We start from the raw sequence: 26,721 nt of genomic DNA, 5'->3' as shown, positions 1-26,721 counted from the left end.
GCTGGAAAACAGAGGAATGAATGTATAACTCAACTCTCCAAAGATATCTTGTGGATGCTGTTTTTCAAGAAGTGTTTTGTTTAAGGAGAATTCTTCAATTGAATGTAGTACCGTAGAGTAACAGAATATACCTCCTTCCACTACAGAGAGATATACGATTGCTTTTATTCATGTTAAGTGATACATATTAAACGTTCTTTTGGAAACTTTTTGTCAATTTGTTTTATTTAAGCTAATTTGAACGTATAATAGTAGAATATACCCTCCCCCCGGCCACTATAGAGATATACTATTGCTTTGATTACTGTTAGGTAGGTTATCTTCATTGCGACATTTCAATTTCCAGTGTTCTTCACCTTAATGAAAAGCACTTTTTGCCCTTTCCAATCTCCCAACCCGAAACCACTACAATTGGTACAATTCCTACAATAACACCACCCACTCCACTTCCCTACCTCCCTCCACCTCCATTCAACATTTTTGCAATCAATCGGTATAGAATGTCGCAAACACCAGACGACATGTCATACAATGTCGCTCCACCATACCTTATACAAAATGACTTTGAATCAGAAGCAAGAGACTTTTCAGTGTTTGAATTCTTTATCTGAAATAGTGAAAAATGACCGACTTGACACCGCTCTTCCAACAATGTGTTGAGATTGTCCAGAGCGAACTTGGTGGCGGAGTGAAAGACGATTTGGATTCGAGACAAGTGAGGAAATTGAGGAATAAAAACAGCAAGAACTACCCTGTCATCAAGGATACGTTTGACAAAGAATGCTATGAATTCTATAATATAATAGCGGACCTCAACCAATTTGTGGCGGTAATCAAATCGCCCTACTTGGCAGTGAACGACGAGCCGCAAATCTCGAAATCAGCATTGAATTCGCTCTCTGTAGACGATAAGAACAGAATAGATGAAGAGTTCAAGTATAAGATCCAACAATTGTACAAGAAACTCAGTCTTTTACAGAGTTATGAAGCCAAAAGAAACTCGCTTATACCAAAAGTGCCCGAGAGTGGTATTTCTAGCTTTTTTTTCAAAAATATTCTCGATGATGAACCTTCAGATCAAAGATTGTTCCTATTGACGATAGGATCTCATAGGGAAAAGGTGCTAACTTTCTTGATGCAAGCACTAGATTCCGTCAACAAGAGCTTCGAAGTTATCCAAAAGAAGCGCAATTCCCGTGAAAAGCAGTTAGAATCGTTAAACTTTCAGAATTTTGATGAAGACGAAGACCTCAACTACAATGAATTCAACAATGTTCTTAGCCCCATTGCATCCCCACCATTAAATACGTTAGAACAAACTACAGCATTAGAACAAGAGGAGCAGATGCGCCAGCTTCAGTACCAGCAACCACAGTATACACAACAGCAGCTCCTGCTTTTGGAGACCGAGAATAAGGAGTTTTTGACCATGAAAACTAACCAATTGAAACAGGTGGAAAAGGTCCAACTGTCCATTGTCGATATCATAAATATTCAAAATGAATTGTCATTCAAATTGCAAACCCAAGGAGAACAAATAAATAGCCTTATGGACAACAATGACCAGGTGCAAGTAGACGTCCAGATGGGAAACAAGACATTGAATAAGGCTACAAGTCGGAACAAAAGAGGTACTAACATGATAGTAACAATGTGTATAATCATGGGATTCTTAATATTATTCGTGGACCGTATATCCTTTTAGAGATATATTAGGAGTTAGATAATGTTTGAAGCTTGGTATATACGAAACAAACTTATTCATTTGCAATGCTAGTAGTCAATGCAAAGAAGATTAATGATTAAAGCAAAGATTGTTGTAGTATGTGTTATTATAATTAGGTTGATATATATATACATTGTATTGGTTCTTCCAACTCATTTGAACTTCATTGAAAGCCCACTACGGTACCAGCACCGATAGTTACACCTTCTCTTCTGATAACAATTCTACCCAATACCTTATTATCTGAATACTTGGTCAATGGGATCGAGCTGCCGTCTTGGACTTCTATCTCAACAATAGCTGTCTGCTTTGATACAAGATGGAGTAGCTTCTTCTTTTTCTTACCACTGGTGATTTCAATAAGCTTTGAAATTCTGGCTGGGACCTGACAGTTGTTCCTGAATAGCACAAATGGCATTCCAACCAATAACGGCTTATCCATGTTGAACAAATGCAAAGAAACCTCGAATTTCTTCACAGTTCTGGCAGGAGAACCAACTTTGGAGATCAAGTCTCCGATTCTGAAGGTTTCGGTACTATCATTAGTCACTTGACTGGCTTTGAAGGACATTTCAACCAATTCACCACGGATAGCAAAGTCAACTTGTTTTCTGGCCACACGTAATGATTGGACTTGCAATACTTCCTCACTTGGAGCTGCCACGATGGTTTCCCCAACTTGAATAACTCCACTGCTGATCTTACCACTGATTTTATACTCACCTTTATCTTTGTGTGAATCGTGGACAGGGACAAAGAAATCTTCTGAAAGTAATTGGGAAACTGAGTCTGAATTGATCGACGAAGACAATTTAACAGTTTCAAGGTATTCTCCTAAGGTTGGGCCCTTGTACCATTTGAAGTCATCAATAGAATCATCACGTTTTACGACATTGTTACCAGATAAACCGGAAATCGGCACAAAGTCAATCTGACCAGCTTCAAACTGGACCTCGTCACTTGTCAAGTATTCAGTCAATTGTGACTTGATAGACTCGAAACGATCTTCGCTCCAATTCTCTTTATCCATTTTGTTCACAGCAACACATATTCTCTCAATTCCTAAGCTCTTAGCTAAAATAGTGTGTTCCTTGGTCTGACCGTCCATGGCGAAACCTGCTTCAAACTCACCGTTAATGGAATCAACTACCAAAAGTGCCAAGTCTGCCTGTGAAACACCACCGATCATCTGTGGAACGAAATCCTTATGACCTGGAGCGTCAATGGCAGTAAATCTAGTAGTGGCAGTTTCGAAATCAGTGGCACAAATGTCTACAGTAACACCGTGCGATCTCTCTTCGCTGGTCTGGTCCATTATCCAAGCAAGGGCAAAGGATCCCTTTCCAGCTCTTTCGGCTTCTCTGACTAACTTGTTCACTGTTTTAGCGTCAACGATACCATAGTCGAATAAGATACGGCCCATGAGGGTTGATTTGCCGGCGTCAACATGTCCAATTACTACAAATGACTTGTGCTGCTTGGAGTATTTGCTGTTGGTTGAAAGTTCTTTCTTAAGATCTATATTCTTTGCAGGCTTGGAGATCTTTACACCCTTTTTGAGGTCGGCAACGCTAGAATCTGGTGTAGGAGTAGGCGACTTAGAGGGAGCAACAGAGGAAGCTTGGCTTATTCTCAAGTTACTCAAACCCTGTTCAAATGCTTGCTTTTGAGCTTCCAAGATCTTGTCATCTGGCGAAGGACTGGAGAAAGCTTGTTTGGCTTTAGTAATTTTTTCTAGAGGAAGATTTATGTTAGTAAGTGTATGGAATAAGGAGTTTTCCGCTTTTACTCTCTTTGCTCTGTTTTCTTCTATATGCTGTTTGTATTGTAGTCTTCGTTTGATGGAGTTGTTTGCTAAATTTTGGACATCAATATCATTCGTGTTTATGTCATTTTGACTGTCGAAAAGAAAGGTTGATAGTTTTGTTCTTGGATGTATTAGGAGAATTGAGTTATCCAATTTCAAGCTGATGGCGATCTGTGGATCGATTTGAGAAACAGAATCTAGACTGGTATCTGTTCCATTGTTTGGCCTATCTTTTCTATTGGAGTCATTGGTTGCTTCACTATCAATAGTTGTAGCGGGTGATTGCAATTCCTTGGCTTTATCTGCTTCAGCCTTTTCCTTCGCCTGTAGTGCTTTCTTCAATCTCAATGCAGCTAGCTTACTCTGAGGTTCCCTAGTCGGCACCAGACTTGGCTTCTCTGGGAGACTTTTCCGAAACAGAGAAGATGCAGTTAACCTGTCCAAGATAGCCACTGACTTCGGCACACCATTTGGTATCTCTATGCTAGAAGCATCACCATTATTGAGATTCTCAGCTGCATCTTGTTCTGCACGTTTCAACGCTCTCGCTCGTGCTATAGCGGCAAGCTTAGAGATTGGTTTTGCTGGTGGCGAGTCAATAGCAACATCCGACGGTATTGGTGACGTTTGTTGATTAGACGTTTGGCCATTAGCAGGCGTATCTATTTGTGAACTTTGCTGGCGTTTAGCTGCTTCTTCGTCAAGTCTCTTTTGATTTCGGAGCTTTGCTATCTGGGCCAATTTTGAAGACATGGCGGGTATTGTATGCTAATGAGTATGTGCCTTGAAACAATATGAAGTTGTTGATAATGTTAGGACAATATTGAAGATTTTATGACAATATTGAAGATTTTATTTCGAATTCACTTGTTATAATGTGACTTTCGTTGAGTTGGTTTTATAACTTTTCACCGGAGAATGAATCAATGAATCAATGCTTGAATGAGTAATATTCATGTAATAACAATACTGAAGATTGCTTAGCGCTTTTCTATAAAGCTAAATTGATTTGAATGAGCGGCGTATCAGCTTACTTCCTTGAATAAAGTCGATGATACACTAAATGAGTAATGAACAACTCTCTTTACAAGAATCGTTATCTTGTCTTGTCTTGTCTTGTCTTGTCTTAATTACAACAGAACAAATATCAATAAGTCCAATTAGTTGTTCACTCTTTTTCTTTTCTATTGAAGACTACTTTACTAAATCGATACTGCGGTCTCTCTCTTCTTATGATTCTTTCTCCTCCTTTACTTGGTCTTCTTCTTTATTCTCTTCCTTTACTTCCTCTTCTTTGTCTTCTTCTTTGTCTTCTTCTTCGTCGTTTCTTGCAGCTGTCGACTTTTCGTTATGACGTATTTTCGCAGACTTGGGAAAAAACGACATACAAAAATGACATTTGATCGGGCAAAAAGAAAAAGAAAAAAGAGACAGGAACGAGAAATCGCAAGTTCGAGACCGGGCAACGGAATAACAGGAGAGCTAGGGAAGCGGTGTAGAAATGGGATGAAAGATTGGGTAAAAATACGTACTTTTCTTATATCTGTCCTTGATCTCGGCAAGGGCAGCTGGGACATCGTAGAAATTGAAGTAGAGCGCCTCCTTTAGATCGAATTCGGGGATTTCATCGTTGTAATTGAGGAGTTCCTTCTTTAACTCGGCAAGCGACGAATGGAGCTTGTCATACTCGTCGTTTGGGAGCGATTCCTCGTTGAACTCCTCGTCTTCGTGGGAGGCATAGTCTAGCTCGTCGTCGTAGTCCATTTTTCAGTTCTGGAACGGTTCTAATACGGGGTGTTGCTGTGGAGTGTGGGAAGAAAAGCACCACTGGAAAGTTAACTATGGCAGCGATTTGAGCCTGAAAAATTGGCTTTTAGTGAGGAATGAGACAGCGAGGATAACGAGAGCTAGGCGATGGGCTTAATGCGATTGTATGGTTTACACAGAGATTGGGGGTTTAGGCAGAGGAGGTTAAGGAAGAGGAGGTCACTTAGTCGAGAGATGGTATTGTTGGTCCATCTGGTCCATCTGGAGCATCTGGTCCATCTGAAAGGAATCATATGGGAGAAATACATTGTAGTGAATTTAAGTAAATAGTTTTATATCTGTAGTGAAAAATTATCAGAAGGGTGCAAAATGATGAGGCGGAAGGGTCCGGGAGTCCCTTAAATAAGTCGTAATGAAGGACAGGGAGTCCCTTAAGTATGCCATAAGGAAGGACAAAAATACCATAAAGGCAAATACCATTAGCAAATATCATAAAAACGAGTTATGGTTGACCCGAAAGGCGCTTTACATCTGCCATTATCGTTACGTCAGAGCCCAGAAGTAAAAAAGATAACCTTCGGTTATGTATTGTGCTACAATTCGGATTGTGCTCTAGCGAATGTATATTCGAAACAAAGCGGATATCAGCCATCTTCAAGCAAACTTGCCAAGCAAAACTGGTTACATGTTTTCTAGGCCAGTTGTTGCCCTGGTTGGCGTCTATAAAGTTTAAGTTTTCGTACATAGTACTACCAACACCCTATGTAACTACTTGCGGCGCAAACTACCAGATTTTTCCGATTGCTCTGAAACTACTCGACATGAAATGATGATATCATAGATATAGCCAACTGTGAATTTGCAGCCCTACAGGGAAGTCGAGACTTAACCCAAGTCGAGACCTATCTCATCTTCTGGAACCTTAAGAACCTTAAGAACTGTAATAAATGAGAAACCACGGAACCATTCCTGAATCCATCTAGTCTTTTTGTAGCCTCTTTTTACACCCCTATTTGATTGCAATTCTCCTATCAACGGGACACCACCGTGCGATTGCAAATTTTTAGCCCTCCAAATATTTCAATCTTGCAATTCAATTTAAAGTATTCTGAGTTTAATAGCTTACAATTATACATCTTAATATTGAAATTATCTGTTTTATTAAGAACTCATAGTTTGACCAAAAAAAGTGATAAAAATCTAAAAAATAACCAAGTAAAATGATACGGGAAAAGAAGTGAAAAATGGAGGGTCGTTAAATCTAAAGTGGATATCCCGGTTTATGTGACGTTATGCAGTGTAGTGGTGATGATAATTGTGATATGATAAATAGTCCTTCTAAAAGGTAAATTGAGTACGGAGACCGTAATTGTAAATTCCTCTTCTCTTAACAAAACCTCTAGCAGAGTTGACGTTCATGTTGTCTGGAGCAATGTTGAATTCGACACAGATGTCCAACTTTTCAACATAAATAGCGCCAGTGTCACAGGAGCTATCTCCGTACGACTCCTTGAATATAGTGGCACATGGCTTGGCAATTGGTAAACCATGTAATGGTCCCACGGTCTTTCCATGGGTCTTGTAGTACCAGTCCAAGTATTGAGCACGGAGAATGGCATCCTTGACTGAGCTAATGCTAGCAACCTTGTGGTTGATAATTGATTTTTTAACGAAGGCTATCAAGGTTTCAGTGGCTGTCCATTGTCCAGAAGCGATTTTGTAGCGAATGGAAGCCATTGGAGCCTTGGTGATGTTAAATTCCTTCTCAGTTAACAACTTGTCGTCGTACAAGTACTTAATGTAGCTAGATTCCAATTGCATAAAAGCGTCTTCCCAGTCGTGTTGGAAGTCTTCGAGAGCAATGATTGAAGTAGTCATTTTGTATTTAATGTAATGTTATAGAGATGATCAATGGAAGTTGTTGTGTGAAGATAAATATTTCAATTCGACATTCAACTACAGCCGAACGCAAGATATATATACTTCTTGCCAGCAATAACGTTATCTCCTCATCCCAACGTTCTCCACTCTAAATAAGGTTCAACTGCTAAAATTCAATCTTATAATATCTAGCCCTCTAGACAGTAGCAAACCTTATCCTTTCACTACACCCCCTCTCAAGAATTAAATCAGCAAACCTTAAATTCACATATAGGTTAGAAAATACTCCTAAATCAACATTTAAGACAAGTAGCCACAGCCTTTCAGGAACTCTTAGCATGGTTATTATCTTAGCTTCCCACCGTATCCGGTGATATTATTAGTATTAGTAATGTCTATGTGTGTAACAAACTGCATCAACGGTTTTGTAAAGATTACGTTAAATACATACGCAAAAAAATTAGTCATTTCTTTTGGAACCTTACCAGGCAGTGGAAGCTACCCAGAAAACATAGTGGTGGCTCTTACTGCCAGGTACGTAAGCGGATAGTATTCTAAAATTGTGAGAATGGGCTATAGTTGATAGGATTGAAGGAGGTGGGGGTGGGGTTCAGTGAGAGCAGATGGGCAGTTGATAACTCTCTTACATCTCCTAATTAAGACTATTTTTGAGTCATGGGCGTGGCACGTTATGTAGAGGTTATGGTCTTCCTTGCTACTACAGATTGCCGCAAGCAGCCCATCTCAACATCTAGACTGGGTTAGAAGTGGTTAGGAGTGGCTAGAAATGCTGACAAGTACTTGGCACATCATTTATGCAGATCATAGAAGCTTGCTGTTTTCTTTGCTACTTTAGTAGATTGTTTCTAAGAGAAGGGTCAATGTATAGAAACGTCAGGACTTAGACTATTTGCGCTTCCTAGAGAAGTTTAGTCTCTCAGTATCGCTTGTTAATGTCTACAGTAGACCCGTTGTTGCGAAATCTCTCCAACAAGCATCTAGTTGGAGCCTTTGGTAACCTAAATCTATGCAACTCTGCTGGTGTTATCACCATAAATCCCAACGGCTGTAAATGACCCGGTAGAAAATGCTCTCTCTCTCTCTCTCTCCCGACCTTCCTTGCTTGCTTCTTCCGTTCGTTCAAGTCAACGCTTCCATTACGTTCTTGAGTTTCTCTTGCACCGTATTGCAACAACGGCTGATATCTCGTGATATCTTTCGCAATTACAATTACTAAATATTAGAAACCAACGTTGGAGAGGTCATATTTACTGATGATACGAAATTAGAGTGTAGGTCAAGGAGTTTCCGTTAATAATATATATGCATTCAAAATAATCTATTGAATTGACTCTAATAATTTAGATAATAGCAAACCTTGGAACACTTGAGAGGGACTGAATAGCGACAACAGGAACCGCTGTTACAGGCCACTTGTAATAAATACGAATAAGCAAAATATCTGCAAAGAAGTCATGTCATCAGCAGACTTAATGCTTGAATAAATCAGCCTTTAAGATATCCACAATGGTCTTACCAGCAGCAACGACTTCCTCATCGAAGTATCTTCTACCAGATAACTGTAAACCAATAGGAGCTCCAATGAACTCATCTGGCTTATAGCTGGAGTTTTCTAACTTCTCTAGTTCACTTCTGAATTCATATTTAAGATCTTCTTCAGTCCACTTGTCAATTGCTGGGTCTTGGAATAAACCAGTTTGGAATACCAAAGTTGGGAAGTCCAAAATATTGAACAAAGAAGTGTATGACCAGTTGTATACTTCTTCTGATTTAGGTGCAACATTGTTATAGGTTGGACTTAATATGAAATCGATTTTGTTATTGACCAAGAACTCAGTGTATTCGTGTCTTAAGGAGTCTCTCACCACGTTCAATTCACGATTCTCGGCAACAGTATAAGCCTTAGATCCGTCACCGTAGTTCAAGTTCCACTTGGTCAACTTTGTCAATGGTTCACCAGATTCCGACAAAAGCTTGTGTTGCATGTAGTTTCCATCGCAAGTATACATCTTGTGTACTGTTTCATATGCTTCCTTTGTTCTAATTGGCTTGAATTCTACGATGTTGACACCTGCAGCCTTAAGCTTATCCACTGTGTCTTTTAATCCTCTGACGATTGGAGGAGATGGTCTTACCAACCCATCATCATACATAACACCAATGGTCAAATCCTTAGCAGCTGGCTTGGGGACTTCTCTCCATGGCATAGGCAAACTGGCGTGGTCCAAGTCCCATGGCTTACCATCGTTGATGTATGTCTTCATCCACAAATCAATATCATCGATACTACGAGCCATTGGACCAGCAACAGCACCAACCGACTCTTGACCGGCACCAGCTGAGACTCCACCGTGTAAAGACACTCTCTTTGTAGTGGGTCTTAAACCGTGACAACCAGAGAAAGCTGATGGACCTCTGATGGAACCTCCAATATCCGAACCAACTCCGATAGCACTTCCTCCAAAGGCAACGACGGAACCTTCACCAGAAGATGAACCACCAGAAGACAAGAGCAAGTTGAAAGGGTTCTTAGACAATCCAATAAGGTTGTTATTAGAGTCCAAATGCATCAATGTTTGAGGTTGGTTGGTTCTGATGTAGAAAACGGCACCCAAATTCTCTAAGATTTGAATAGTAACACCATGCTCAGTAGGAATGTGTTTAAGTTGTGAAACATAACCTCCATGGGTGATCTTGTTCTTGTAGTTCATTTGTTCCTTCAAGGAGATAGGTACACCGTGTAATGGACCAATGGTCTTGCCATTTTTCTTGTAGTAGTCGTCCAAGAACTCTGCTCTCTTCAAACCCTCATCAAGGAAGAGTTCCAATGCACAGTTAGTGAATTGGTGGGCAATAACAGCTCTTTTGGCAAAAGCTTTGTAGACTTCAACTGAGGTTAAATCACCTTTAGCAATTTTCGCAGCCAAATCTGTAGCCGAGGAGTCGGTGATGGCGAATTCTTCCTTGGTTAAAAGCTTCTCCTTGTACAAGTAGTCGAGTGGGTTGAACTGCTCGGCAATCAAGGTGTCAATTGGCTTTGGCAACTTGATCTTATACTCTTCACTGGTTGCATCAGCAAGGTCTGATCTGTATTTTTCAACAAGAGGAAGCCAATCTTTGTTGTATTTGACTGGATCCTCGTAATTCTCGAGTTTGTCGTGGACCAAGAAGGATTCGAACGACATTTTTTATCTGAACTGACTTTAGCCTTTTTGAATGGGTCTAGAAGCGGTTTTTACGGGAGTACTATATTATGATAGTACCGATTGTGAGTGAAAAATTCCGAATCGTGGGGAAATGGACGCTGGATAAGTGTCTGATATGAGTTAAATCTCGATTTCGTTTGCTGAAAAGCGGAGCCTTTGGTATTTTGGACAAAACCAGAACTCTTGGTGTCTTTGGAATTCTTCCTTTCTTCTTCTTACCTAGGAAACCGTGCTCTTTATATAGTTTCATCATGGTGAAAATTGGGGTTTGATAAGACGCTCGGGTTGAAGTTCCGGAATAGGAAAATCGCGAATTTGGAGGTGTATTTTATTTGGGTGGGTGGATGTTCGACGGCGAATATTCGAGGGTTGGGTGGAAAGTTCGAGGGTGGAGTTGGAGGGGTAGATTTCGAGGGGGGGGGGTGGGGACTCTCGGATGTAGCAGAGGTAGAAGCTGAGGGAAACGCTGAGAGAAAGATGCAGCGAGAAATAGAGACAGAGCAAGACAGTGAGAGAGATTGACGCTGAGAGACGCTAAGAGAGATAGACCCGGAGTGAGAGAGTGTGTATGAGTGGAATAAATTAGATAGTGAGGATATATGAAATAGGAGAGTTAGTGAGGAACTCTCTATTTAGGTTCCAGTTGCCAAGTTGGAGCTATACAGAGATAGAGATAAGGATATGTCAAAGCCACGGGCCGGCTAGTTTTCTTGGTTGGAATGTTGGAGATTAGCCCCAGAGGTGGAGGCAGTAGATATACTGAAATGAACTGAATTGAACTGGACCGTCCGCTATATCTCAAATTCCAGTTCATTGCCAGTGGAGTATAATGGTGAAGAAGAAGGTTAAAGTGTGTGCCTTTAAAGGCTTCAATAGTCTAATAATAATGCTGCCGCCTAGTTATAGTTAAGCTTTGAATTATTTAATAATATTTAATAATATTACTAACCTTACACGGTCACCTTCCTCTTTTGGTATACACTTGCGCGGGAGAGGCACCTCAAAGAGGAGGGCAAAAGCCTTTGAGTTTCGAGGGCAGAGGTCGGTCGAGACTCAAGAGAAAGAGCGCATGCAAGCGGTTCATCGCCCGATTGGGAAGCCTAGGGCGGCTATGTAGTTGCAAAAAAATGGATTGCAACAAAAACTTGGGTATGGTGGGATTCGTGAAGCGAATTCATTTCTGTTAGATATAAGAAACAAGGGAATGAGTAGCAAATTCTGTGATTATTGCGTTGCGTTGAATTGCAATACTTTGGAGAGATAGCACTCGTTAAGGGCTGTACATGATATACACGATGCATTTAGCTGCGAAAGAACGCTTTCACCATCCTGTAACCTCACATATAGATTCTAATACCTAAACAATTTGAACATATATTAATGGAGGAAAACTCATCATGAGTGCGATGGGACTCAAACCCATAAAAACCTCGACTTTTTTTTTGGTTTTTCTAATTTCAATGAAAGCAAAAGTCCGAAGAAGTCGCTACTAAATAACAGAATAAAAATGTAAAACTAACGGTCTACACAATCTTCTCCACGACAACCATGGTGTTGTCCTTGGAGAAAGAAGCGTACTTTTGGAATGGATCATTCCTCTCCAATTCATACTCTGGGTTTTGGGCTTCGGCCTTACGGATATAAACTCTCTTGAACCATTTCCAGGCCTCAGCTCCTGCTAAGAATACAATTGTAAATCCAAAAGCAAGACCCCATTCGTAACCAATTGGGTCATGTAAGAATACCTTGTCGTTAATCACAGGTATGTAAATCACAGGAAAGACAGAAACGAAGCCAAAGAAAATCGACCAGAACAAGAATTGGTTCTCCCAAAGATCTGCTCCTAACTGTTTCCACCACGGCAATTCAGATTCAGGTCTCATTTTAAAGAATGACAACCTCATGTGCATACATTCCCAAGCCAATAACAAAGCACACCACGTAAAGGCTGCAAAGGCTCCAGATCTGCCTCTGAAAACCAAGTTACAGCCATGTCCCGATTCGGTATTGCAACCATGTCCCAAGTAACCATCACCTTTACCAAAAACGATGACTACGAAGCAAAGAAGACAACATACAGCCATCCAAAAGCCGTAAGCAATCATATCTATAATGACTTCCCAAGTGAAAATGGTCTTATTCGGAGGCATATCCAAAATATCGTCCTGAGCTTTTTCTTGACCCAATCCCATGGCTGGGAAACACGAAGTGACCACGATAATCCACAAGACTTCAACAGGAGCCAAAGGGAACACCGAAAAGCCATCATTGTCAAGAAAGGCCAAACCAATCATTAAATAAAGAGCCTGTGCAACATTTTCGGCCAAAAGTTGTAATACAAACTTCTGGATGTTGGAGGACATTCTCCTTCCCTCTTCAATAGCATTCAAAATGGAAGAAAAATTGTCATCCGTCAAAACGATATCGGCAGCATCCTTAGCAACATCAGAGCCGTTAAGACCCATAGCAATACCCACATCGGCTTTCTTCAAAGAGGGAGAATCGTTAACACCATCACCAGTCATAGCAACGAACTTGCCACGACGATGTAAAGCTTCAATCATACGGACCTTTGTTTGAGGCGCACAACGAGCTATAACTAATGGCAATACGGGTAACTTGTCAATTTGATCATCACTCAAGGCATCGAAATCATTGGCGGTGATAACCATTACATCTACAACCTCTTGACTATAATGGTACAAGTTGTGCGGCAAAATACCAACTTCTTGAGCAATTGCTCTTGCAGTTCCAGGATGATCTCCAGTTAACATGTGGACATTGATACCGGCTTTATGGCACAACTTTACTGATTTGGCACTCTCAGGTCTAGGTGGGTCATAAATACCGACCAATCCCAAGAAAATCAAGTTGGCCTCAACTATTTCTCTTTTATTCACATTTTCCTTCTCTGGATTAATCTGACGGTCCGCAAAGGCAAGAACTCTCAATCCTTCGGAGGAGAGCGCTGACATGTTAGACTCAATGAAATGCTTGTCTTCCTCGGTCAAAGGAACAAGATCTTCATTGTCATACCAGTATTTGCAAATACCCAAAAGCCTTTCAACAGCTCCCTTGGAGAAAACAGTAGTAGTCTGGGAAGACTTGCTTTTGAAGACAGTTGACATTCTTTTTATCGAAGAGTCAAAAGGGAACTCGGCCAAGTGCTCTAAATCGCGTTCTTCAGTAATACCATCTCTACTGAAACCTAATCTAGTTGTAAAAACATTAATAGCGATTTCTGTAGCATCACCTTGCGCTTGCCACTCCAATTTCTCGGTTCCTGGCACTGGAATTTCCTTAACCGTAGCTATATTAGCCATTGTTGCAGTGTCTATCCATTTCCTAAATAAAGGAGGATGTGGATCAGGCAAGCTAGGAATGAAATCAGCTTCCTCATCTTCATCCTTCATCTGTTTAGGTGATTTCTTATTGAAAGTCACATCACCAACTGTAGGATTAAAGGGTTCATTGGAGTTCTGGACGAGATAAGTTCCTAGAGTCGGAATCCATACCTTTCTGGCAATCATCTTTCCCATTGTTAATGTTCCAGTCTTATCAGAGCAAATGTCGTTGATACCACCCAAAGCCTCTAGCGAGTCCAACTTACGGACGATAACATTTTTGGTTACCATCACCTGTGCTCCAATGGCCATGGTGATTGTCAAAACAACTATCAAAGACGACGGAATCATAGAAAGGGCAACACAGATGGCGTATATAGCCACATTTTTGTTAACATTCATCTTCTGCGACGCCATAACGACAATAGCAAAGAGAACAGCTACCCAAAACAAGAGAATAGCCAACCATGCCAATCTTCTTTGCAAGGGAGTTCCAACATTGGTGCCTAAAACGTTCATGACAACATTATAAGTTGATTTTCCAATGGCATAAGCATAATCCTTGAGCCCAGCATTGGGATTCTTCTGTCTGTCGACTTTAACAATCATCTTATCATCACCGTTCTTCAATGAATCCGCAATTTTACCGATTTCAGTGTGGAGTCCAGTGGAAACTGCTACACCAGTACCTCTACCTTTAGAAACCACTGAAGAACTGAAAGCCATATTCAAACGGTCACCCACAGGAATTGGCTGACTCAAATCATCATAAACCTGATAGTGGTCCTTAGCTACTGGCAAAGATTCACCTGTCAAAAGGGCCTCGTCAGTTTCCAAATTAACACTATCAATAAGTCTCAAATCAGCTGGAATGGTATCACCAACGTTAATAAGAACTATATCACCGGGTACAACATCCTCAGCATTAATACTAATCGTATGACTTCCTCTGATCACATTGGCAGTAGGAGAACTCAAGGTACGTAACGAACCCATGGTCTTCTCTGCCTTGAATTCTTGAATAAAACCAACAATAACATTGATACCAACAACACCAGCAATAACACCACCAGAGATCCAATCTTTAATGGCTAAAGCGATAACCATAGAGATGATAAGAACGAGAACCATGGCATTGAAAATCTGGTGAGCCAAGATCTTCGTAATCGAGATCTTCTCTTCGGCTCCCAAGTTGTTCAAACCATACTTGGCTAAATGTTCCTTAACCTGGTGCTCTGAAAGCCCCTCGGCAAGATCCACGTCAAATTTCTGGGCCACTTGGCTGACCGTAAGCCTGTAAGCTTCTTCGGTATCCGATAGCTTTAGAACTGACCGTTGTTCAGACGGTTTTTGACCGCCTTCATCTTCATTGCCTTGACTAATTGGCGAACCATTGTGAACTACGATATCGGAACTAGAAGACTTTATTTTCCACGGATTTTAATGGGCAAAAATTCCCAGAACGGATAAAAAAAAAAGGTATACCTGGAGCAAGTTGCTGTTGACTATATTCACACAAACTTAGTTACGTGAATAGAGAGTTCAAAGGTATTGAATAACAAAGAAAGAAAGAACTTCAACTGAAAACCGCAACTGAAAAATTTTAGTTGCAAACAGATAAGATAATCCTGTTGGAGAAGGTGTCGAGGCGGTGATTACGTAATCGTAATAAGGTAAGATTGATTCTGTGATTGGGGGGACGGTTTGAAACGATTTTATGGTTTAAGCAAGTATGAACAGCGTGCCTATTGTAGTTCTGATGAGAAGAAGAAAGGTTACCTTTTTTTTTAAAAAGAATTGCAATCTAAACGGTGGAGATAACTGCTAGTTCCAAAGGAATATGCATTTATATATATATTAAGAAGATTTTCATTATATAGCACATCTTCTGGTGGTACCAGCACAAAAATCTGCGAAAAAAAAAATGACTCCACACCTTCATAAATTGGCTCGCTGGAAGTAGGGGGAGATTCACTAAATTAAGGGAAAAAAGCGATGAATAGCGAGAACTAGCGAGGGAAGACAGAGATTATTTGAGAGCAAAGTCTGAGAAAATTGGGAGAAAATTGGGAGAAAAGCGAGAGAAAAAGTGACTTTTCACCGCCAAGACAATACGGTGGTACAGGAGTTATGCAATTTAGGCAACGAGCCAAGAACTTCGCCAGGAAAATGCCCTAATTAATGGAAGAGTCAATGGGAGCAATCAAGAAAAAACGGAAATAAAGTTAAATTGGAGGGTTAAATTGGAGACAGGGGCAACGTGGGTCGGGGGTCGGGGGTTGACCAGTGAAGGGAGTGGAGAGAAGACGGAAAAGGCAGAGAGAACATGGGAAAGTTCATGATAAAGAACCTGAAGGCGTCAAATGTGATGATAAAAGACGCCAAATGTGATAACGGGAAGATATTTTGCAGTCCAAAGGTTTGGAGAGAAAGTAATAATTAGACATGAAATATGTGAAGATTCTTGCACAGAATGTAATTGGCAAGTAATAGACCACAAAGGCTTAGCTTATTTCTTCAAAATAGCTTAAAACTTTGTTTTCAGTAGAGTAAAGTAAATATGAAACTGGGATACGATCCTGGCAGGGGATCCAATTGGGACAATTTCATCAGTTGTATGAAAGTACTGTAACAGCAAAGTGGCAGTGCCAATACTTTTAAAGTTCGATTACGAAGATAATATCTTTCGTAACGGCACAGAACGATAACACTAGGATCCAATGAAGATATTGTGATTGAGAATGTGGAGATGACTTCATCGATTTGCTTGATTTCTTCACGTTAGCTACTATGCTGGGTTGTTTGTCACATGGCTAGCTAAAGGTTCCAGACCTCAAGGCGGTTTGTGAATTGGAAAAGTATGCCCTGCGATATTTTGCAGCCAATTGAGATCCACCTTGCAATCAGTTAACTTACTTGTAGTTTTTAATTGCTGTGCTAAGTACCCTTCATTAGTGGCTAAGCATACTCAGTACTCTGCTAAGTACCTTCATTAGTGATTTCTAAGCATGATCAGTCTATTAACAGCCACTGACTTGCAAAGTTCGCGAAGCATATTCAGCTCACTACTGACCCATTTATGGGAGATCGTTGCTTGGTTATATTCCCTTGGTGAGTCAGTTAACTCAGCAACCCATCGTACTCTCTCTTACTGTGTGACTTTGCTCATCGCTTCCTTCCGTGCATTTAACCAGTGACTTACAGCAACATAACACATTGTTCAATAGGCCACGACTTACTAATTAAAACCAATATACTTTATCGAACGTCTATTCTTGTTCAACTTCTCACCGGTTTACTCATTAGACAAGAGCAACCAATTTCATAGTATTCAACCCAATATGCTACACATTGAATCTCTATTCTATTCGTTCTAGCTCATATTTGCCACATCGCAACACATTAATTTCACTACTCATTATGTCTCATTCATAAACTCACTGCTCTCTATTCAACTTTCACTCAAGGGAGAGTCGTTCATCTACGTTTGTCTTCAGATTTCCCTGACTGGTCGCTCCCATTGAAGGCTTTTTGTTAATACTCACCCACTCTTCAGTCCTAAAGTACCAATCAGATCATATAGCTACATGCATACACATATAAATAAGTAAAAACATATTCACTATGTTATCTCGTTCATTATGTATTGTACTCACTCATTTGCCAACTTATTCAATGAAATGGGACCCGTTCTTTGAAGCAGACTCATTTACAACCTCATTGAATAACGTGGGACACATTCTTTAAGAACTGTATTGAATGAATTTGTAGTATTCAATGAGAAACCAACCGTATGTATTCTACACACTCAATCACAATAGTCATTTACGAAGTATTCAATTTTTGGTGGGACTCGTTCTTTGTAGAACTATATTGACAGTATTGACAGTATTGTCTATATTCTACCTCAATACACACTCAACTTCACTCTAACTAACAAACAAAAGAGAGACTCATTTGTTCTATTCTACAAAATCAGTAATTCAGTCACATTAAGGAGAGACCATTTATTATTCATTTTTTAGTATTCATTATTCATTATTCAGTATTCAATATTCATTATTCAGTGTTCAATATTCAATATTCAGTATTCATTATCCAGCATTCATTACTCATTATGTATTATCCAGCCTTCAATATGTATTATGTATTATGTATTCTCCACAGCACAACCCACTCACTGGTGCATTAAGTGTTATAAATACACACTTACTCGCCTATCACTTACTCAGTGATTCACTTACTACTCAATCACTCACTCACTCACTCACTCACTCACTCACTCACTCACTCACAAGAGAGACCAGAAAGAGAGACACGCACACAAAGAAACACACAGAGAGATTCTGTGTGAAACACCAAAGACAACAGAAGCTGTAGCAATATAATTAATTACATAACCACTAGGAGTATAAGAGACCCTCTCCGTTAGGTAAGTTCTACCTCCCACACTAAAATAATCATGTCATTAATCACGTTCCATACACAACACACACACACACACACACTCTCTCTCTCTCTCTCACCCACCATTGAATACGTGTACGTGTACGTGTTTATGAACACCCTGTTGTTTTGGTCTTGTATATGCACACCTTCCCCATTCTCTAATTTTTCGTTGGCTTTTCTTCATGTAGCGTGTCTTTTTCTCGCTGTGAGCTGTCGCTGTGAGCTGTCGCTGTGAACTCACTGAACTCTCTCTGTCTGACTGCCGTTCTCTCACTATGAACACACACAGGCTGTCTTACTCTCTCTCGCTCTCTCTGTAAACTCGCACTCTCTCACAGTGGACCCTTTGCCTGAGCGTGTCTCTCTCTCTGTCTGCCTCTCTCACTGTCTCTCACTGGTTACCTACTCTCCCTCACACTCCCTCACACTCTCACTCTCTCACTTACCGTGTCTCTCTCTGCTACTCTGTTCTCTCTCTCCATTCTCTCACTGTGCTACCCTGTTCTCTTACTCTCTCTGCTACGTTGTTCTCTTACTCTCTCTCTCTCCCACTGTGTTACTCTCCCACTTTCTCACTGTGTACACTGCTTCCTCTCCCACTCTCTCTGGCGATTTTTCACTTTCACATCCACTTCCTCTTTTCATCTTTCCCATTCACCTTGTTTCCCCTTCACCTCCTTACTTCTCCCCCATTTCAATCCCTCTTCTCCATCTTCCCACCGTCAATTGACTAGGTCGTTGTCCCCAAACAACTTCTCCCTCTTCAACCATCCCCCATCATCCAATGGCTAAGAAGACTACCACTGCCGCCGCCGCTGCCAAAGCAGCGGCCCTCAAGTCGTCTAAGCACTCAGCTTCCCTTCTCTCTCTCGATCCTTTGGTCGATCCCGTATACGCCAACGGTGAAATCCGTTCATACTTGGTCACAGATCCAAGCCCAACTGTCCTCAAGAAACGTCTGTTCCTCGGAGTCCACGAACTCTACCTCGTTGCTGCTCTTGCTTTGGCTTCGTTCTACGTCAGACTCTACAACTTGTCATATCCGAAGTCGGTGGTGTTCGACGAAGTCCACTTCGGCGGCTTCTCCAGAAAGTACATCTTGGGAACATACTTCATGGACGTCCATCCTCCTTTGGCCAAGATGCTCTTTGCTGCCGTCGGTGCTCTTGGCGGCTTCAAAGGTGACTTTGAGTTCAAGTCCATTGGTGACTACTTCCCCGAAGGAACTCCATACGTTCTTATGAGACAATTCCCCGCCGTTTTGGGTGTTGGTACCGTTCTTTTGGCCTACTTCACGTTAAGACAATCCGGTGTCAGACCAATCATCGCTGCCGTGACGGCGTTCCTCTTGATCATTGAAAACTCCAACGTTACCATCTCCAGATACATCTTGCTTGACTCTCCGCTTCTCTTCTTCATCGCTGCCGCCGTGTACGCTTGGAAGAAGTTCGAGATCCAAACCCCATTCTCTGCCAATTGGTTCAGAGCTTTGCTTGCTACTGGAGTCGCTTTGGGATTGGCTCTTTCCTCTAAATGGGTCGGTTTATTCACCGTAGCTTGGGTCGGCTTGTTATGTGTCTACCAGCTCTGGTTCATCATCGGAGATCTCTCCGTCAGCTCCAAGAAGGTTGTCGCTCACTTCTTCTTCAGAGGAACCGTCTTGCTTGGTGTCCCCATCGCTTTGTACATTTTCTTCTTCGCTATCCACTTCAGAGTATTATACAAGGAAGGAGACGGCGGAGCATTCATGAGCTCGGCTTTCAGAGCAGGCTTGGAAGGAAACACCATTCCAAAGAACATTCTTGCCCAAGTTGGTTTGGGTTCTACCGTGACAATTCGTCATTTGGATACCCAGGGTGGTTACTTACACTCCCATGAACATTACTATCCAACTGGTTCCAAGCAACAACAGATCACTTTGTACCCACACTTGGACTCCAATAACCAATGGTTCATTGAACCTTACTTGAACACCACCGTCTACAACGAAACCTTCGTGCCATTGACCAACGGAATGAAAATCAGATTAAGACATGTCAACACCGGAAGAAGACTCCATTCCCACGACGAAAAGCCTCCAGTTTCCGAACGTGACTGGCAAAAGGAAGCCTCTTGTTATGGATTCGACGGCTTTGGTGGTGATGCCAACGACGACTGGGTCGTAGAAATCGTAGATTACAAGACTCCAAAGGGAGAAGCCCAAGAAAACGTCATTGCTTTGACCTCGATCATCAGATTCAAGCATGCTATGACGGGCCATTACTTATTCTCCAGTGAAGTCAAGCTTCCAGAATGGGGTTTTGGCCAACAAGAAGTAACTGCTGCCTCCTCGGGAAGAAGAGCCTTGACCATGTGGTACATAGAAACCAACAACAACCCATACTTGAACAGAAAGCAGGCCAGAATTATCAACTACCCTAAGCTTTCTCTTTGGCAGAAGGTCGTCGAGGCCCACAAGAGAATGTGGAAGATCAACCAGGGCTTGACTAACCACCACAACTGGCAGTCTGACCCTCAAGACTGGCCTTTCTTGCTCAGAGGTATCAACTACTGGGTCAGAGAGAACAAACAAGTGTATTTCATGGGTAATGCCGTCGTTTGGTGGGCTACCACCACCACCATCTTCTCGTTCATCACCTACGCTCTCGTTAACATCGTAAGATGGTGGACAGGAAGCCCAGTTGGAAGTGACAAGAATGTCTACAACTTTAACGTCCAGACTTTCTCCTATGTTCTTGGTTGGGCACTCCATTATCTTCCATTCTTCATCATGGGAAGACAATTGTTCTTGCACCATTATTTGCCAGCTCTCTACTTCGGTATCTTGGCTTTGGGTCACTTCTTGGAGATTTTCACCAGTTATTTGCTTGCCCGTAACAGAGCCTTACAGAATGTTGCTTACGGTGTTGTTGTGATCTTTGTGATCCTCAGTACTCTCTTCTACATTAACTACTCGTCCTTGATTTACGCAACTCCTTGGACCAAGGATAAGTGTAACGCTGCCAAGGCCTTATCCACTTGGGACTTTGACTGTAAGAACTTCCACGACAGCCTTGCTGAGTACAGTAGCGAGACTACCAGTAACACCCCAACGAGCTCCTTCCAGCGTCCATCTGTTGACAGCATTGTTGAACAGAACAAGGAAGCTCTTGAGACTCCTTTGGCAGCTCAGAAGGCTGCTGTTAAGCAAGATGACCATCTTTCCGAGGAAAAGGCCAAGAAGCAAGCCAAGAAGGAAGAACCAGTTGAAGAGAACTTGCCAGTTGTTGAAGATGTTCTTGTAGATGACATTGTAGTAGAAGAAGCCGTCGTTGTCGATGAAGCTGCCGAAGAGCCTGCTCAAGATGACTCTTCTGACGATAACGAAGAACAGCCCCCTGTTCAAAAGGCACAAGAAGAACCAGCTGAAGAAGATCTGGAAGAACCAGTGATCCCAGAGCAAGTCGTTCCTCCATTGGCCGTTGACCTTGAAGAGACCCCACAGGTCGAAGACGTCCAGGTTCCAGTCGAACTTGAAGAAACTCCACAAGCCGAGGAAGCTGAAGCTCCAGTTGAGCAACAAGATACACCAGAGGTGGAAGAGATTGAGCCTGTAATTGAGCCAGAGTCCGAGGCAGAGGCCGAGGCCGAGTCTGTAAAGGAAGAGCCTGTAAAGGAAGAGCCTGTAAAGGAAGAGCCTCCAAAGGAAGAGACTCCAAAGGAAGAGCCTGTAAAAGAAGAAGAACCTGCCAAGGACGAGGCTGTAAAGGACGAACCTGCCAAGGACGAGTAAGGGGATACTTGTGTATAGAAACTTCATGTCATGAATCTTCATGATTTACTTCATTTTCCTAGTTCTTCTCTTGTTTTGGAACTTCTTTGGGTCCCACCAGATGAGTTCTTCTGTTCTTTTAAATATATATTAAGTTTGAATTGTTCTAGTGTTCTAGAAATGTAAAGAGAATCACCATTTTGCTACGACAATTTCTGTATGATATCATTATTTCATTGTATCACTACATGCCCTCTGGCATGTTACCATCGTCGAATAATATATACTCCCATAAACTAAACTATATATATATATGCAGATATGAGTGCCTTACTCTCTCTCCGCTTGGATCTGTACTGACTGTCGTGGATAACGACTGGTTCATTTTCATTTTCAAATTCTAAATCTCAATCACGAAGTCCAATCTTATTCAATTGTCACTTTCATCCTCCGAAAGATCTATATTCTCAATGGCTCTACCTCTCACATACTTCTCGCTCTTTACCTGATCGTTGATCTTGGAATACAACTTATATGTGCCATAAAGTGTCTTAAGCAACACGAAGAATACAAACAGGACTGGGAATGCGTAGATGTACTTGGGGTCGCTGCTTGGTACCTCCGTTGCAAATAAATATACAACATAGGTGAACACTGGAAGCCCAACCAAACCTATATTGATCAAAACAGGATAAAACCCGTATCCCCACAACAATTGAGACCATGTTGTCGCATCGTCATCCATTCTCAAGAAATGGGCAGCAACGAAAACGTACGACATGAATGGAAGCAATGTCCAGCATGATGTTATCAAATGGATAGGGATAGTAACTCTATTGAGCAAATATGGAAGTTCCGTTAAGTTATAGTAGAATCTAAGCGGACGATCCACAACAAAGAGATGTACACCTTGGAGCCATAAGATCCACAAAGAGTATGATAAACATGGAATCAAGAAACCAAATTCTCTTCTCAAACGTACCTGGTGTTCTAAACGGAGTCCAAACCTACCCAAGACACCTCTCTGTTCTTCCTCTGCATTTACTTGCTGTTGTTGTTGCTGATTTACTTCTGGAGGTACAGCGGCTGGCTGTTCTTGCGCTTGGTTTCTATTTTGGTTGACTTCATTTTCTCCGAGGCCAATCTCCACATTAGAAAAGAATGGGAAGTGAAGCCCCTTGTCATATTGGTACAATAATGCAAGCTCCAATCCGAGACCAATGGCAACCTCTGGTACATCATATCTATAATTGCGCTTAGCCACAATTGCATGGAATGTCGGGTCGAAGTACAGAACTGCTTGGACAAATATCCTACCTATGAATAAGGAACTGAATGTCACAACAGAAATGGCAATTACGGCGAAGACCCAAAGCATGCAAATGAGTCCAAAGCATCTCATCTTGAAGTTAGGTGGCCTGTAAACTATGGTATAAGCGTTATCAGTATTTAGCTCCTCTTCTTCTTCGGAAGTAGGAGTCTCGTATCCAGATCGTGGTGGATTATTATCGACAACACTTAATAATTTATCATCTTTGGTGACCAGTACAAAGAGCTTTTTGATAAACTTTCTGGATATGGTATCATTGTCAGGAGCTCTGACGTAGTTTCCGTTAGGAACAAAGCATGCGTTAACTGCATGGTTTTCCCTGAAGATGGCCAGTGCCTGTCTGTATGAAACAGGATTGCTAAAATCTGGTTGAGCGGTCGCCATAATCTGCTGGAAGATATTTCTGTATACCACATATCCTCTTTCTTGAGAAATGGGCCTTCCAAGGATGAAGTGAGACAAACGCAATTTATGGCACGAGATCTCGAAAACTCGAGTCCAGTAGAGCTTGCAATACTCAAGAGCCCATGTTTGCTGTATAATGATCCTTGCGGTGACACCGGCGATAATCAAATCAACAATTATCGATTCAGATTGCACCGGCAAAAAGATGGTACCATTGGTTGTACTTAATAAATATCTGAATCCCCAAGTAATTCCTCCAATTCCAACCAAAATGAACCCAGTGTATACCTTGGCACTCAAATAGATACGAGACAACTGCAACATTAATGGCTTAACAAGTGCATCGTGTATCAATCTGGCGTTGGGGTCATCGGGAGATCTAATAAAGAAGAGAACTCCCGGGCGCAATATACTGCTTCTTACCATGCCAACAAATAAAGCAAATAACAACATGTACAAGGTTCCAAAACTCCAGTAGAAAAGGATTGTCAGCAGTTCATAGTAAGATGATGTTAAAAGGACAAACGTGCTGAGACCAGATGAAGTTCTCTTTGTAAACTCCGGTAAAACTAGTGGTGCAACGCAGAAGTCAAGTAACCATCCACAGTAGACTGGAAAGAAGAAGATTTCAATGGCGAACACAATGAATACCTTTGTAGTTGAGCTGACTTCAAAAAGAACCTTGTAAATCTTACGTGATGTTCCCTTCACTGGCTTCTTACCAGAAATTAGGGAAGTCATAAACTTGTAGATTCCGTAGGCGATGATGCCGTATCCAACGGACAAGAGTATCGTGCGCTCAAAGAATGAGTACAGAGAGTTCTCCAACTCTATGAAAAGGTTGCGGAAGGTGGTAATTGCTGGAGAAATAAGATATTCATACGCAGTTACCAATGCAAAGTCGACGAATTCGACGCCTTTGATAGCAGACCTTATGGTATTCCATTGCTTTGTAGGGCCATAGTTTTCGAATGCTGGGGCTAAAACACGTTTAAATACCGTTGCGTCAATGGCTTTCACGATGGTTCCAGTAATCGAGAAAAACAAGTTACCTAACATATGTGGAATCAAGTATATCACAAACAAATATGCGGAAATGACAAAGTCACAGATGAACATGAGGAAAATAGGTGTTTTAATATTCAAGTTGATACCAAAAAGTTCCAAGAACTCTGCGAATCCACCACCAGCATTGGCATTTGCATTGGCTGCAGCGTCAGCTAGTGCTTCGGCTTCTATCTCGTCCTCATTGATACCATCTTCCTGGAAAAATTCGTCAAACCCTCTGTCTCGGTCCATTATTGGAGGGTCGTTTGGTTCATTTACATGGTGGTGACGATTAACTAAGTGGTCATGGCCAAGTTCGTGGTGTTGACCGTGGATATCATTGTTGTGGTTGTGGTCATGGTCATGGTCGTTGTCGTGGTTATGGTTATGGTTATGGTTTTGGACATGGTCATTTTCAATTTCGACGTTATTATGTATACCGAGATTGACATGTGCATTTCCATTATGAAATACATTGCCTCCAGCGGTTTCCCGTACTTCATTGTCTTCCTCGTCAGTATGATTATTGTGCTCTTCTTCTCTTCTGACCCTTCTTTCTCTGTTCTCTGGGTGCAAATATACAGTTCTTCTCTCTTCATCATCGGCGACTTCACCGTCAGATAATTCGTTTTCTTCTGCTATTGGGCCGATGTTGTTCAAATCATCGTTGAAGACCTCTCCAGCATTGATAGCTCTTCTCAAAAACTCTTCCCTGTTGCCATTATTATTGAAAGCTCCATTATTATCGTCTTGGAGATCTCTCATTGCTGCCGCAATGGTCTCCAATCGCTGTAAATTGGTGGTCTCGTCCTCGTTATCGTCTCTTCTGGCGTTGAGTGCCTGCTGAAGCATGTCAACCAAGTTCGCCACGGGTTCCGTTCCTATCTTGCGCAATAACAACTTTCTGTAGCCCTCATCACGGATCACCCATTCGTGCTCCACAAACAAAGCTATGTGGACTAACACCGCGATTGTTATATACTGAAGCCCACTGATGTAGGTATACTCGAAAAACCGGCGTACTTTAAGTAACAGTACTTCAAGCGGACTCAATTGGCTCGCTGACTCCAGAATGAACGATTCTATATCGAATTCGCCAAAGAGAAGTGCATTTATGAATGAAGGGTTGTGAACTGGCATGCTGCCGTCAATAGCCCATGTATAGATTCTTCCAGCAAACTTCCAATACAACGGCACTTGAAGGATCAAGCAAAGGAAGTATAAGAATATCGACACCGTTTTCAAGCTGGTTGAGCTGACTATCTGGACGAGTTTCGACCACACCAAAGATAGCGGTATCCTCAGAGGCATTGAGGGATCATATATGATTCTGAAACGGTAAGTGGTATTGCAAATATCACATTTTTCAGTGGATTTGTTGGAATGCTTGAGCCATTCAAGAAGACAATCCTGATGGATGTATTTGATTGATCCTCGGCACTTGCAAGGATGTAAGAGCGGCTGTGATGCCGTTGCTTCTCCACGACAGATCCTACAAGTATGGTCTTCTGACATCATCTATAAATGAAAAGTTATAGAAATTAGTGGCGTTGAAGATGATGCAAAAAGGGTCAAGGAAACACCCAGACTGCTTAGTTTTTACGGTGAAAAATCGATAATAGCAAATAGATATCTCTATAGAGACTATTTTCAAGAACTCTTTCCCAATTTTCAGCTTCGCTTTACCTACCAAACTGATCCGAATCCGTTGGCTTGCTCCTTATTCTCCTCTTGGCTCTTAATATGAACACTACTAATTAACCACTCAACACCCAGTCAAATCCGGTCCGGCTGCAAATTCCTGGAAAAATAGCGATTTCAATCGGTTCCTACCTCTTCGGAGACGGTCCCACTGCAGTTAAAATACAACAAAAGGCAACAATACCTCTAGTGGAAGAAGATATTCACCGTCAACACAGAAGTTAACGCTTCTGAAAGCGTTCGATGGTGGAGATTTGGTCACGTGATGTGCGGTCGCGTGATGTCG

The 26,721-nt window shown here is 41.6% G+C and overlaps 8 protein-coding genes across 8 annotated transcripts; 2 read left to right on the top strand and 6 right to left on the bottom strand. All coding sequences in view use genetic code 12, as the record gives it.

Moving 5' to 3' along the window:
• The first annotated feature begins 254 nt into the window (after positions 1–254).
• UFE1 (Ufe1p) lies at positions 255–1,797 on the top strand. Its single transcript, XM_064920798.1, has one exon. The coding sequence runs from the start codon at positions 623–625 to the stop codon at positions 1,703–1,705; it is 1,083 nt and encodes a 360-aa protein (XP_064772411.1). The 5' UTR covers positions 255–622; the 3' UTR covers positions 1,706–1,797.
• A 92-nt stretch (positions 1,798–1,889) lies between these two features.
• Positions 1,890–3,704, bottom strand: RJT20DRAFT_99472 (P-loop containing nucleoside triphosphate hydrolase protein; the record flags this gene model as incomplete). The annotated part of the gene is made up of 3 exons (XM_064921768.1): positions 1,890–3,278; positions 3,339–3,580; positions 3,626–3,704. Coding segments are annotated over 3 exons (1,710 nt in total), but the record flags the coding sequence as incomplete, so codon positions are not given.
• Positions 3,705–4,763: 1,059 nt separating this feature from the next.
• On the bottom strand, positions 4,764–5,297 carry RJT20DRAFT_136680 (uncharacterized protein; the record flags this gene model as incomplete). The annotated part of the gene is made up of 2 exons (XM_064918495.1): positions 4,764–4,867; positions 5,066–5,297. 2 exons carry the CDS (start codon positions 5,295–5,297, stop codon positions 4,764–4,766), a joined length of 336 nt encoding a protein of 111 aa, XP_064772409.1.
• Positions 5,298–6,638: 1,341 nt separating this feature from the next.
• RJT20DRAFT_136679 (uncharacterized protein) lies at positions 6,639–7,178 on the bottom strand (the record flags this gene model as incomplete). The annotated part of the gene is made up of 1 exon (XM_064918494.1): positions 6,639–7,178. One exon carries the CDS (start codon positions 7,176–7,178, stop codon positions 6,639–6,641), a length of 540 nt encoding a protein of 179 aa, XP_064772408.1.
• A 1,304-nt stretch (positions 7,179–8,482) lies between these two features.
• Positions 8,483–10,748, bottom strand: RJT20DRAFT_130404 (uncharacterized protein). The gene has a single exon (XM_064917731.1). The coding sequence runs from the start codon at positions 10,385–10,387 to the stop codon at positions 8,672–8,674; it is 1,716 nt and encodes a 571-aa protein (XP_064772407.1). The 5' UTR covers positions 10,388–10,748; the 3' UTR covers positions 8,483–8,671.
• Positions 10,749–11,438: 690 nt separating this feature from the next.
• ENA21 (Ena21p) lies at positions 11,439–14,883 on the bottom strand (the record flags this gene model as incomplete). The annotated part of the gene is made up of 4 exons (XM_064918971.1): positions 11,439–12,020; positions 12,045–12,075; positions 12,097–12,286; positions 12,308–14,883. 4 exons carry the CDS (start codon positions 14,881–14,883, stop codon positions 11,932–11,934), a joined length of 2,886 nt encoding a protein of 961 aa, XP_064772406.1. The 3' UTR covers positions 11,439–11,931.
• Positions 14,884–18,985: 4,102 nt separating this feature from the next.
• On the top strand, positions 18,986–22,169 carry PMT1 (dolichyl-phosphate-mannose-protein mannosyltransferase; the record flags this gene model as incomplete). The annotated part of the gene is made up of 2 exons (XM_064915767.1): positions 18,986–21,463; positions 21,641–22,169. 2 exons carry the CDS (start codon positions 18,986–18,988, stop codon positions 21,971–21,973), a joined length of 2,811 nt encoding a protein of 936 aa, XP_064772405.1. The 3' UTR covers positions 21,974–22,169.
• Positions 22,170–26,615, bottom strand: RJT20DRAFT_130394 (E3 ubiquitin-protein ligase). Its single transcript, XM_064917730.1, has one exon. It carries the CDS (start codon positions 26,250–26,252, stop codon positions 22,383–22,385), a length of 3,870 nt encoding a protein of 1,289 aa, XP_064772404.1. The 5' UTR covers positions 26,253–26,615; the 3' UTR covers positions 22,170–22,382.
• Positions 26,616–26,721: the final 106 nt, after the last annotated feature.

Source organism: Scheffersomyces xylosifermentans (assembly GCF_036884685.1).
Source record: "Scheffersomyces xylosifermentans strain CBS 12540 chromosome Unknown RJT20scaffold_7, whole genome shotgun sequence".
Lineage (NCBI taxonomy): Eukaryota > Fungi > Ascomycota > Pichiomycetes > Serinales > Debaryomycetaceae > Scheffersomyces > Scheffersomyces xylosifermentans.
This window is presented reverse-complemented; position numbering and strand designations above follow the sequence as displayed.